Source organism: Pecten maximus, chromosome 14 (assembly GCF_902652985.1).
Source record: "Pecten maximus chromosome 14, xPecMax1.1, whole genome shotgun sequence".
Taxonomy (NCBI): Eukaryota; Metazoa; Mollusca; class Bivalvia; order Pectinida; family Pectinidae; genus Pecten; species Pecten maximus.
The window spans coordinates 17,604,504-17,619,528 of NC_047028.1; the positions used below are offsets into that span (position 1 = coordinate 17,604,504).

At 36.9% G+C, this 15,025-nt stretch overlaps 1 protein-coding gene across 8 annotated transcripts in view; it reads right to left on the reverse strand.

Moving 5' to 3' along the window:
- The window catches only part of LOC117342885 (glypican-6-like), an 82,077-nt gene that overhangs the window by 19,292 nt on the left and 47,760 nt on the right, over positions 1-15,025 (reverse strand). For all 8 annotated transcript variants that reach the window (XR_004535920.1, XR_004535917.1, XR_004535922.1 and 5 more), the window contains exon 5: positions 6,140-6,270. Coding sequence is in view for 1 of the 8 variants with exons in the window: in XM_033905173.1 (XP_033761064.1) it covers positions 6,140-6,270 (131 nt within the window). In the remaining 7 variants the exon portion in view is untranslated. The remainder of the gene's footprint in view (positions 1-6,139; positions 6,271-15,025) is intronic.

Sequence of the window (15,025 nt, forward strand, 5' to 3'; positions counted from 1 at the left end):
TAATCAGGATGCATTTCTGATGAATGTCTAACTAAACAGCCCAGGATTTTACTAAGGGTCCGTTGAAATTAGCCAATAAGCAAGCAACAGTCCATAATTGATTAACTGTCCCAGAAAGGGAAATAGGAATTGGGCAGTCAAATAAATGATTTTCTTTAATACGTCTGTTCATTCTCTCAATATGAATGCGTAGTTTTGCAATTTCTTCCGTTTTTTGAATTTCACTTGTATCAAATTGTCTCTTATTACTCAAGAATGTCGGAATGTTAAGGGTAACGCCTTTTTCTTGCAAAAGTTTCCGAATTGTAAATCCTTTATCAGCCATAACGTCATCTCCCGGCTGTAACAAATCCAATAGGCCAGATAGTTTGGTTAGTTCTACGTCAGAAATACAGCCAGTATATAAAGGAGATATAAATGTAACTGCCCCGTGAGGAGCTACCCCTAATAGACATTTAAAAGTGTTGGTACTCTTATAACTCGAATATGATTGAGAGTTGAGAACTAAGGAAGAAGGTTGTTGAGTTTTCAGTTCTGTACAGTCTATTACCACTCTTGTTCTTGGATATAAAGTTTTGAAACAGTCGGGCATAAGAGTTTGGATAAGGTCTTTAGATAACCATATAGGAATTTGGCCTAAAACAAAGTATAAAAAATTTGCCCAAGTTATTATTTTCCTGCTGATGGTTGGGAGAGAACATGAAAATCGAACACTCAGATCTTGTTCTAATAATCCTGCACGAAGGCGACATAAAAATAAGAAAAGCTCGTCAATGAGCAACATAGAGCGCTTTCTACCACTAAGACTTATAGTTTCACTACTTTTATAATATGCACTCTGCATGTTTTTAGCAGTTGGCTGTATGCATTCAAAAAATGTAAGAAAAAGGGAATATGTTTGAAACCCAGTGTAAAATAAAATTAGAGAATCATCTGTTGAAAATCTATTGACACAAAATTTTTCAATACTAATCTGATGACGTAAGCAAGCCAATTCTTTCTCCTTTTCAGACAGTATATCTTCAAGATTTTTGATATTGTTTTGGGCTGTTTCTAACTCTGTCTCTATTTTATTCTTCTTTGTCCTACTTTCTTCAGATTCTGTGTTATCTGTGCAACACTCTTCTTCCACTTGTGTCTCAATACACATCGTCTCATTACTGTAATATAAAGAAAATGTATACACTACATGCATATTGGAGGTATACGTATATAAGTTATAACTGTGTTGGAATTATTTACTATATTAGATAATGTTTTCGTATCATAATCATTTGATATTTACCTTTGCATTGGTTGACTAAGTGGAGATGGAACTTTCCTTTTCAAAATTCGCCTTGTCTTTGGTTTATCATTCCAGTTAAATACTGATGGAATGGCTCCTGGCTTTAAAAGCTTCCTCACAGGTGTCCAGCTTTTATAGTCATCTTGACTAAAGTGTTTGGAACAAACGACTGTTGACTTTGATACCTGTAAAATGTAATTGATTTATCAAAATCATGTATATTATCCATTTGTTGTATGTATGTATGCAATCTATAATATATATATACATTTTTTTTTTTTTTTGTATATCAACCTGCACATTTACTATGATATTTACGGTAATTAACTGAACACTTATATCATGTTTAATAAAATATTTTATGAAATACTTAAACTGCTTGTAAGTGTTGTATTATATATGTCTTGACATGCACTGGTCACTTTTAAGAAAAATAACAAAAAAGGGAAAATGATTGAAAAAAATATGCGTTTACATGCATTAGGTGACGGCTAACCTACCTTGAATAATGGCCCTTCATCTCTTCTTATTTTTACAATCCACTGCTGTTTGATCTCCTTATCTTTTGGAATATGGTGAAAATGAATAGAATCACCATAACTTCCATTAGATACACAATTTGGTACACAGCAATGTTGTTTGTTTTTGCTACATGTAGCTTGACTGGAAGCCATTGTGTATGCGTTGCTACGGTGGCTGTACTCACTTAGCCTCGTTCTGAGATTGGAATGTCAGGCATGCATATAATTTGAGAGAGGCCTATACCTGGGCTGCCAACAGATACTCTTTTAGGGGGGCCCAAAGCGGGGGAAATTAATAGAAAACTTAATGGAGTACAATACACTCAGGTAATCTATGAGGAACTCTTTTACTCATATATCACCGATAACACACACCCATCACTCCTGTGAGCTATCTACAGTGATCTTCAACAGTCAGGGCTCCGGGCTTGTGATCGAGATCTACAAGTACAGGCCAGGAGCAAATGGAATTAAATTGAAATCCCTGTGGGGTACCTCGTCTCAGTATACTTCATGTGTCCATGTCGGTATCTTAAAGATAACAAGCAATGGAGGCTGAAGATTGAATCCACATAGAAATACTACTTTTAGTCCCCCTACAAATATCTGAAATATTACAGTTAGGCGATTAGGGAGAGAATTCGGAGAGAAAATCAAGGAGTAAGGGGTTGGAGTGAGGTTCAGGTGCTCGGCATGTATTTTTCATGATGTTGTAATCTTCTGCATGTAGAAAATACCTGTTATCAGACCGAAACCCTATGGTTTCACCATGAACTCAAGATTACAGAAAGAATGTAACTAACGGGGAAAACATCTGATGTCAGAGGAATTATCTAAAATCTAAATGAATATCAGTGAAAATGGAATTTCAATTGCAAATAAGAGCTCTATCTACATAATGGTATCCAATGAGAAACCTTTCCCTATATTGTGAGTGACAGTATAGTCCATTCCTGAAATTGAAATTATAAAACGGCTACAAAAAATCAAAATCAGTGAATTTCAAACCAAATCTGTTTCTTTTTTTCTTCTTTTTTTTAGTGATAAGGGGATACTGGAAAAATGTCAAGGTTACCGTCATCGTTTTAAAGCAAACAACTGTCAAAATATATATCCAAATGCCACTTAAAAAAGTTCCTGTTCTGCAGTTATATATGACAGACACACTGATCAAAACTCAACCTTTCCATAAAAGATATGTTTAACACTGACACAGATCCTCAATCATCAGGGGGTTCTCAAACGTGTGGGACAGAAAAATCAAAACTGTGCAGAAAACCTGATAAAGATGTTAAGCATTACCTGGGTCACTAATGAAAGTGATTATCACTGATCCTTCAAATTGGTGAAGTTCCCTACTTCTTTTCCTTAGATACAGATCATGGCTAAACCAGGCACTCTATAAGCTCCCTCATCCCTTAGATACAGACCGTGGCTAAACCAGGCACTCTGTAAGTTCCCTCATCCCTTAGATACAGATCATGGCTAAACCAGGCACTCTATAAGTTCCCACATCCCTAAGATATAGACTGTGGCTAAACCAGGCACTCTGTAAGTTCCCTCATCCCTTAGATACAGATCATGGCTAAACCAGGCACTCTGTAAGTTCCCTCACCCCTTAGATATAGACCGTGGCTAAACCAGGCACTCTGTAAGTTCCCTCATCCCTTAGATACAGATCATGGCTAAACCAGGCACTCTGTAAGTTCCCTCACCCCTTAGATATAGACAGTGGCTAAACCAGGCACTCTGTAAGTTCCCTCATCCCTTAGATACAGATCATGGCTAAACCAGGCACTCTGTAAGTTCCCTCATCCCTTAGATACAGACCGTGGCTAAACCAGGCACTCTGTAAGTTCCCTCATCCCTTAGATACAGATCATGGCTAAACCAGGCACTCTATACGTTCCCTCATTCCTTAGATACAGACCGTGGCTAAACCAGGCACTCTATAAGTTCCCTCACCCCTTAGATACTGACCGTGGCTAAACTAGGCACTCTGTAAGTTCCCTCATCCCTTAGATACAGACCGTAGCTAAACCAGGCACTCTGTAAATTCCCACATCCCTTAGATACAGATCATGGCTAAACCAGGCTCTCTGTAAGTTCCCTCATCCCTTAGATACAGACCGTGGCTAAACCAGACACTCTGTAAGTTCCCTCACCCCATAGATACAGACCGTAGCTAAACCAGGCACTCTGTAAGTTCCCTCATCCCTTAGATACAGATCGTGGTTAAACCAGGCACTCTGTAAGTTCTCTCATCCCTTAGATACAGACCGTAGCTAAACCAGGCACTCTGTAAATTCCCACATCCCTTAGATACAGATCATGGCTAAACCAGGCTCTCTGTAAGTTCCCTCACCCCTTAGATACAGACCATGGCTAAACCAGGCACTCTGTAAGTTCCCTCACCCATTAGATACAGATCATGGCTAAACCAGGCACTCTGTAAGTTCCCTCATCCCATAGATACAGATCATGGCTAAACCAGACTCTCTGTAAGTTCCCTCACCCCTTAGATACAGACTGTGGCTAAACCAGGCTCTCTGTAAGTTCCCTCATTCCTTAGATACAGACCCTAGCTAAATTCTCTACTCCTCACTACCAAAGCCTATAGGCACTAGGTACTATGTCTTTATCAATTCTATCCAGAAAAGATCCTAACTGCTAACTACTACAGAATCTGCTTGTTTTTCATTAAGAAATCTTTCACAATATTTGCAGATCAAAAGTCACAAGAGGTCATAAGTTGTTTACACTGATAGTGAGAATCTCCCTAACAGGGTTGGAATGGCTATCCAAATTAGATGTTCTGATATCACCTGTCAGTGTGTTTACCGATAAATTACATTTTCTCTTCCAAAATTAAATATGGGTCTTAAAGACCTCTGGGTGCAATGTCCTATGTTAGCTACGTCATCAGAGGAACTCTTTGTCAGAAATCAATCTAGAAGTTCGAGATTAGTCGCAATGGAACAACAACCTGTCTTGTTCTATCCTGTTTAAACTTAAATCTATGGATAAGACATATAATACAAACACATACATTAATCTTAACTACAGACAGCACGAAATAAAGATACTGGTTTCCATGGAAACATGTCAATTTAAACAAGTCTTCCAATCAATACTGATCAACCACTACAAGTAGTCTCCTCAATGTTGATAAACTGGATCAAGCAGCTTCAATAAATCTGATGGAACTTCAACCTCTCACTTACAAGCTTGTTACAATATTATTTATCCTCTGTACACACGCTAATATAAATATATTTGTGTATTATCCTCTAAATTAGCTAGGAAAAGTCAGCAGGATCTGTCACAGAGACGGATGATCTGTTTGTTTTTTATAGATATATATGACCCAGTTTAAATCGCGAGAAGCTCTATTTATACACGATTAGATACAGTATCATTGCCTTGCAGACTCTCTTTAATACCAGCCATATGTTTTCTGGCACAAATTGGCCATTGGCATTGGAAGGATCAGGAGTAAGTAAAATGGGACAAGGAGGGGGTGGAGGAAATGAAAAGGAAGCAGGGGAAAGGTTGGGGAAGGGGGGGGGGGGGGGAGAAAGATAGGGTTAGATGGACAGAAGCAGGAATCAAAGTGATGATATCCCACAAAAAAATCTTCAAAATGTTTATGGGGATTACATTGTTTTTTTTTGGAAAAAAGAATGTAGTAAGAAGTCATTATCAGATTAAATGCAAATCAAATGTTGGATACATTTTTCATGTATTTTTATAAGAAAGTTTTTTTCTTAGAAATGACCAAGGCAACATCTAATTAAAGAAATGACTAAAAATTCTCCACCCCAACATCGGTACCAACAGTGTGACAGGAAACAGACTGTGTTTGTACAGAAGCCTGAGGACATTCACTTCTATACGGTGATGTTGTTATCTAACACAGGAAAGACTTATCATTGGGTGTGGATATATTCCTCCTCCAGATTACTGTACCAACAACACAGGTGAAGAAAGGTATACATGAACCAGTAATTGGTTCTGGGGTGTAGATATCTAGACACAACTTCTCCTGTCGTCAACTACCATCACTATGGAAACCAGACAACAACATCAACACCATGCCATCCCGATACTTGCGATCCCCGATAAGGACTTAAGAGAATAAACCATATATATCTAAAATGTGGCAGAGGTCAACTGGGCACTGTTGACAGGTGACCATAGCAATTAGATGACTACCTGTCTTTCAAAATCATCTCCATGGCGACATGATTTGTGAGAATGACAAATGATTCCCTTTGGAATCTAGGTTTTATGAAATTGGATGGCGTTAACAAGGGGTTAAACTGCTCTTTACCTGTTCGCTGATTTCGTCTCCGTTGTCGTGAAGGGTCATAATGGCATTGGAGATCTGTACGTCAATGGGATCCACGACTGATTCAATGTTGAAGGGACCTTCAAGACGTGTGGCAAGTTGTTTCATCGCCTCTGTAACACATAAAGGGTCAAAAGGTCAATCAATTTAAAATAAAATATTGTTCATATGTTTATACATGATACCTATGTATCCAGTTTCTGATGGATACCTTGAAAAATGGCTATAATGTAAAGATTCTTTAAAGTTTGTTACTTTTTTTTTTTTTTTTTTTTATGATCAATGGCGAGTAGAATGAATGTAGAAAAAGCAACTGCAAAATGAACAGTAACTACCTTTAAAACGTTTACAGAAAGTAAGAGCTGCCAGAGGGTATGTTGATCATAGAGGAACTATTGTGGTGGTAATGTGACAGCATTTATCTGACACACATAAAAATTTCAGTAAGGACCATGCACATTAAAGTCCTTCCAACAACAATCCGTTCAGTAGTGAAAACAAGATTTTCAAGATGGCTGCCATAGTGGCCATCTTGATTGATACATGGATTTTGTTTAGGACCAATAATGGACCATGCTCTACTCACTATTTCATTTTCCGCCACAGTAACAATAGGGGGACTGATGACACAACATGACATTGTTTACCGACAGACTGATGACACAACATGACATTGTTTACCGACAGACTGATGACACAACACAACATTGTTTACCGACAGACTGATGACGTAACACGACATTGTTTACTGACGGACTGATGACGTAACACGACATTGTTTACTGACAGACTGATGACGTAACACGACATTGTTTACTGACAGACTGATGACGTAACACGACATTGTTTACTGACGGACTGATGACGTAACACAACATTGTTTACTGACGGACTGATGACACAACATGACATTGTTTACCGACGGACTGATGACACAACACGACATTGTTTACCGACAGACTGATGACACACCGTGATAGTAGAGCTAAAAATCACAACTAACAATCACAACAGTTTCAAATGAATATCGTTGCAATATTTTAATCAGACTGTCTCCCAATATAGGTTGGGTGGTAGGGGGGGCCTGTAACTTAACCCCGACTCTCTTTAACATTTGGTATTATAAATCCTTCTACAGACACAAATAAGTTATTCAGAGTACACCTAAATGTGTCATCTGTAATTTGCCATGCTGGTGGCCTTCGGGACAGCGAGACAGGTGCCCTTTATATCACATTAATAGAAACACCAGTTATATATTTGGTCTGACTTTAGTGACATAGCACATTTAAATTTCATAATCTTTCCATTCTTTTCTTTTTTCTCTCATACACCTGAAATCCTATAATCTTGTAGTTTTTATTGAATGCTTAAATGCTTCCTTTCATGTTTCTTTTCCAACTTTTGAACACTTAATATTATAACTGCAATTTTCATTTCAATGGTTCATGTCAATTTTTCACCTACCAGAATATACAAAACATCCACACAGCTTAATCTTCATTTGAATTGTCAGCTTGGGAAATTTAATGTGTTTCAAAAATTGATTATCTTCTGAATATTTTGATGTCGGCAACAAAAGTTGCCTATAAACCTGACGATCATATCCAAAGCAATTTTAGGTGGAAAGAAAAATCTACAAAAATTCCAATCAAATCCATTTCTAAGCTGACAAGGAAGAGAACTAAGAACAGGTTATTAACTCTTTTCAAGTAGGAAATTATTCAGATTACATTGAAATGTGTCAAGCAGATTGAAATCGAATACATTCATAATCACGTTTTCCGCTCCTTACAAGATATTCAATACTGATATTTTCAACTCTCCATACAGATGAAACACTCATACAGGTGGTCTAACGATAAGTTATTGAATTAAGTCTAAATATAAATCACATGTTAACCAACAGTTCAATCATAACCTTTTTTTTGTTATGTAGGAATTCTACCAATACAGGTGATTTGTTAATGCAAAGGTGAGAAACAGCTATAATACCACATCATTGGTGATTCTCATAAGTAACGAGTTACCATAGCAATACTTCTTTAACAAGATGGGATGCATAAGTTAACACTTATTATATATTCACAATTTCATTGATTTTTCATGTTAATTTAATTCATTGAATTTCACAACAACAAAACCATTGGTAAAAACTTACTTGAAGGTACAGAGTGTTTTTAGTAAATTACCTGTGAGTTACCTGTGATAAAATTGAGCAGTTTCACAGGTTTTCACCTGGTTAAGTAAAACTACACAATACTGCATCTGTCCAATGTATTCGACAATTCTACTTTCAATGCGTTAATCAAACGGAAAAAAAGTTGTATGCTCTATGGGGTGGAAAGTGAAAATGGCTGAACTTATTCAATAAATGTCTTGATGACTATATTAGTAAGGCGACTTTCTTTACAATCTGACCCGACCTACGTGATTTGGACTCATTCATGATTCAATTTCAACAAGAAAAACCTCCTATTGTCTGTTGATAAACGTCAGTCATGAATGTGTCCTGATTCAGCTAGTATCATCACAATGGTGACCCCACTTAACTTTCCGCGACTGTGTACGATACCTGTTGTCTAGGCGGGCTTGTGTAACCAGACAAAACTTGTAGGACCAGTTACATTATGTGTATGAAGGCTGAACAACGGCCTAGAAAAATGTCAGATTTGATATCTGCTAATGTAGATATGGTTGTATCCCCTCCACTGTTCACTGCCGCTTTCAATCTTGGAGGAAATTTCCTGTGAAATCTATTTTCTTTGATGTTCGCTACTTTTTTTAATCGCATCCTTATTAAAATGGTCGATCTAACGATAGGACTTAAATAACAATTCACGGCTAGACTACAGGTGTCAAAAAATCATCCGTGCCGAAACACTGATGTACATAATATCACAGCAACACATCATACTCAAACCTTAATTTACATATATGACCAACAATTAATGACGCCATGGTTACAGGAACGGCATTCCTGGAATTCCAACACATGAAGGATGACATTGTTTACTGTAGTAGCACCGCCGGACATTTGGAGAACCTTCACAAGGACATATTCAAATTAAAGAATGCGTACAAAGCAATTAATTCCATGTCCTCTTCAATGAGGACATTTATGAATTAACTAATCACATGATATCAACATTCCATGGTAATATATGGAGAGTTCATTTTCATATATATTAAATAAATGTTTGTTAATCATGAATGACTTATTCAGTCTTCTTACATGATAATCTGCAGTGAGGATATAGCCTTGACCTTCGACAGAAAGTCTGACAATAACTACCGCCGTTATTTGTGTTCATGGCACATTGTAATTAGAGTTATTTATAAATGCATTAATAATTCAGGTAAGTCGTAAACACAGCTGTCTGAACACAAGCGATGCTGGTTTCTGATACTGTGCAAGGCCAGAAGATTGATGAAGAAATCCATACCTACAGTGTATTTATATATAATTAATATGTAAATAGCAAAGTATTTATACAATCTATCACAATTGATCAAAACTGATCAAAATTTGAAGAAATTATTTATCAGAGGTATGTATGGTGATGTTAGATACAACACGTTTGTATTTAATATCATCATTTTATTTTATTTTATTTTATTTTTCAATTCTCAGTTATCTCCCTTACCCCTGAACTCAAATTAAGAAAATTGTTTATAAATGTTGATTGAGATTTTCAAAATATTATGAATAATTCTTGGTCAATTTAGTTATAAAGTGTGTCACATTCCATAGTTTTTTTTTTAATGCCTATGTATTTATTTATATATGTATATTGAAAGACAGAAATGCGGTGGACAGACATCATTTAACACCAGCCCTATTTCATCATATCTGAAACAGGAGGCAGTTGTAAGTTATTTACACTTGTGTTGGCGATGTCACTCAAAGATGAATGCAATAGAGCCTGAAACATTTCTGTGGACCATATACATGTTGTGAATCTCCAAACTACCAGTGAAAAAATACATTGCTACAGAGTTTCATTCATCATCCCAAAATCAACATATGTTCCAACTCACATAGACGAGATTACCCAAGAGGAAGGGAAATAATCACGCGTGTCATAATAGCTGCCGATTTTCCCACCCTACACGATAAACAAGATTTATATCGGGGTGAAACGAAATACATCATGTTTTCTAGGTCTGGAGAAAAGCAGCGAAAACAACAGGAAAATGTCGATAGAGAGAAGACTATATATACACGAGTGTTTCCCCTCCAAGGGGTTATTATAACGCAGAGTCCTGTCTGGAGTTTGGAGATTAGACCATTGGTCAACCACAAAAATTTGTCAAAGTTGGACAATGTCCTTGACCACGGATCCCTTGCTGACTATAGGCAGTCTCTGGATTTATAATCTCATTTTCCTGGGGACCAGGGTTTTCCATTCACCTCAAATAAACCGACAGCTAAGTTGGGAGAAGAAATAAACAAAGACAGGATAAATACCTTTATGTCAAGTAATCGGTTCAGAAGATTGACCTAAAACCTTTGAGAAAGAATGAATTCCTTCAGTTTTAGGAATGAAGCAAAAAACCTGGAGAATGTGAATTGAATCCATAAGGCACATTTTCATTTATCGATATGTGGGTTCTAAATCATGTGGGCTCTAAATCACGGAATGAGAGTATGCTTGAATGAAATTTCTATTGCATTGTCAGAATAGCATGGATGAACGGAGACTCCTAAGCATTAGTAAGAACATGAATGGAAATAAATTTTGAATCCAATTTGCTGCAGTGTTGAATGGTTACCTGGTTATTTCTACTCGTTAGGTATATACTATAAAGGTGTACCCAGGTAACCTTGGGTTGTTATAGATCGGGGGACACACAGAATGTGTCCTAAAGAATCACTTTGTGGCCTCAACAATCGTTGATAATGAAGGTATATTTTTCTTTTTCCCCATCCACCTTCCCCTTAAGTAACATTATCCTAATATGTCTGGAGACATAAGGTATTTCTCAAACATTCATATATCTTCTTTCAAATAAGCAGATGAATCTTTTTGTACACCATAAATATTAAACGCTTTACATATATTTTCAATATTTTGAACTAATGATATAGTTACAAAACCAAATCAGACTTGTCAACCTAACTCTCAAAGCTGAGACAAACAGACTTCATACAAATTTCTACTATTATGAACTAAATCAAAATCCCAGAATTTTTCAGAACATTATTTATCTTAAAACCAATTATAATTTTTGGATATATCACAAACTTTTTTCCCTCTTGTGGAATTTGTTATAAATAACGCTTTTCTGTACAAGGATTAAGCTGACCAGCCGTGAGGAGTTTTTGTTTTGTCCATGTCCCTGTCTGGTAGGGTTAGTGGGTAGATAGAATATGTAGGTCAGTTCTTAATCACCCTGGAGTATATCACCTGTCAATCATATGTTGTCCTCAGGTTTCCAAGTATCACACTAGCCAGGCAGGCTTATCTAACACTGAGGGGTGGGGGAAATGTGTCACCAACACGCATGGTCTTCAACCAGACAGGTGAAATACACGACACATAATATACATACTTAAAACATACAAGACACACAATCTACATACTTCTAAACAAATATCAATGACTACAAAAAAGATAGATCATATTTTTTTTTACTGAAACAATAAACTATCCAGGTGTTCCTGAAAACAACAAAAGATTTCTGCCAACTTTTAATCTTTTTTTTTTGTTAAAGAAAATCATCCAAATTTCTGAATTGCGTACTATGTTTTTTTCCCTTCAAGCCTATGTATTGTGATAGAACAGTTCAAATAGAATCATTAGGTTGCAATGGAAATCTTCAAGCGAGTTTTTCTATCAGCGATATAAAATGTTGTTTTGAACCTTGAAGATTTCTCTATCAGCGATATAAAATGTTGCTTTGAACAGACGTCATAACGTTGTTTTGAACCTTGAAGATTTCTCTATCAGCGATATAAAATGTTGCTTTGAACAGACATCATTTAAACTGTTGGTAAATAACAAAACTGTTCAAATCTGTTGGCCATCTTAACATTACATTTCACTGTTTCTCCATAGGATTTTATCTAAAAACCGTCCAGACTAATGCTCCATCATGTCGGGTGTGAGTTATGTGTATTCCCATCACTTTATACACAATAAGATTGGCACATTTCTACCATTAAAACTTCTTCTTTTTTTTCCTTCCGTTTTTTAACAAGATTTATGCGGAGTGTAAGCAGGAAGTGTGCAGAAAGAAACAAGCTCTTTATTGGTTTTGCCTTCTTGCTAGACGCACCCCCAGTAAAGTTCAATTTGTAGAGCTTTGTTTCTCTGTGGATGCCTCCAAACCTTTAATATCCAACAGGTTTAATAGCTATCAATGAACGATAAAGTCTGGAGTGATGAATGCCGTCCGTTTTTTCTACAGAACTTGGTATTCGATACACGGAAAGACATCGACGTGGTCATGATCAATGAGAAAAGTTCACAGATTTCGAATGTGTTTAAGTCACAGAGATTCAAATTACAGCTTTAGTAACATCATCCGTCTTCCTCGTAACTTAACTGCTTGTGCAAGATCGGCCCGAATCCCTCACTTCTATGCAATTGTGTTGTCGACTCTAACTTAGTAGCAAGTACAGGGAATTTCGGAACAAACCCATTTTACATAGTTGCCATGGTAACCTGCCTTTTTTTCTAGATCATTTAACTATGGCATCTAATAAATGAAATGTTAGCTAAGTAAACAAGAGGCATGAGAATTATTTTACAAGCCATGTAATTTACTTATACCCGGTTGGCATAGGAACAAACTTCTTTATATACGTCAACCTAATTTTTTGATAAACTGTGTTAGATATAATGTAGAACATTAACATCACAGGATTTCTTGGCAATGTTTCTACATAATGCTGCAATCTTTACTTTTTCATAACCTACATCGAATTCACCATGAATAACATATTTTCAATTTCAAGAAACATCAACACCCCAACTGAAAACAATGAAATACTACACACCTTCACATTATCAAGTAAAGCTTATTTAAGTACCAATTCTTCAGCTATGCTTGCTCCCCTACCACAATCTTTTTGACTCTATTTACAATCTACATGGACTAGTCCATTTTACTGCAAAGGGTTCAGATGGTCAACAATAGTGCTGATGGGGCGAAGGCTCCTAACGACTTCTCCAGCCGTTCCATCCATCTGAGCGACTTTCAGCGAAAGTATAAGACTGGTTGGGTATATCTCACCAAGTGTATACTGACATATGGAACAGAAAGTGTTCTGCTGCTGAGCAAAGTATGTGAAAAGCAATTACAGTCGTCATTAGCTAAATGCTAAGACTGATCATATTATTAACAGCTTGAATGTTAAACTCATTTTCCTGCCAGGCAATGGTTCAGACTTGGGATGAAGGTGGATGGACTAGAACAGATCCCAATCCCAGAAGAAAACCAAGAGAAAACCTGACATACAATGGAACTCTCAAGGTCTTCAGGCGGTAAGGCAGAGAAGAGAAATAGCCTGGTTTCCTACATAGACAGGTACTAATACTGTTTTCCTGGGCTGATCATTACTGAAAATGTCACTTTTGGTAAAATCGTAATTTGTTAGGGGTTTTCCCCGCTCCAACCTCTTTTGATGCTCGAAGCAGAAAACAGAAACACTCTGAAGAGTATTCTGTCAAACATCCAGGAAACAGTGATCGATGTTATAACGTTAAATTAATGGCCAAGTGTTCCTGAACACCTCTAAAAATTGTAAATACAAGTTATTTCGGTAATTTTTGGAGTCGGGGGATATTGATCGTAGAATTATTTTTCTCTGCTATCTAAATCATTGTAACACATCTTGATTTCCATGGCCCCGTGTTCCAACGGTACATTCTACGACTTCACAATGAATTACCCTTATGCTTTCTGAATACTGACAGGAAAAATTATCGTAATTAATCTTTTCTCTATACACATAACAAAAATTAGGGTAAGGAATTGGTTGTAAATTCAAATGTGAAAATGGATTTTCACTAAAAACACCACGAGAGTAAGGAAAACGGTTGTAAATTCAAACGTGAAAATGGATTTTTACTAAAAACAGATCGATGGACAACAATGATGATTCTGTAACCGTTCTAACCAAATCCGATGAATTTGTACTACCATTGTATTGCGTACACACATAATAGGATTAAGTGAAAGTGGCATAGCAAGCAATTTAATTCCCGTAGTTGTAGTTCATTTGTTCTTTAATGGAGACCCGTGAGAGCTGTAAATTCGGCGCTGTACATTTCTCATTGTAAGGAAGGAAAGCCTGCAGACCACAGGGTCCTAATTTGCATCAGAAGTGCACCACTTTGTGCCAGGTAAAGAGTGTAAAGCCCACGGGATGATGATGATGATAACTTGAGCGACTTGACAATTGATTTTTTCCCCTCTGTCAGACATAATCAGTCGGTAAATGTGACCTAATTCACCGATCTGGATCTCTACCGACACTAAACCATCCAATTTAGCCTGATCAGTGTGGTATGTGGAGTATCCCAGTGTCACCCTGTGGATGGAGGTCAAGGAGATGGGAGGAGACTTCCACATGTCTCAAAGTTTCCCACACCTCTATAGGAAACCATTGGTTACTACAAGGGACAGGTAGAAACCAAGGTTTCCGACTCCTGTACTGGTTACCAGGTGAAACTACAAAGTAAGGTAAAAACCAAGGTTTCCGACACCTGTGCTGGTTACTAAGTGTTACTACAAAGTAAGGTAGAAACTAAGGTTTCTGACACCTGTGCTGGTTACTAAGTGTTACTACAAAGTAAGGTAGAAACTAAGGTTTCTGGCACCTGTGCTGGTTACTAAGTGTTACTACAAAGTAAGGTA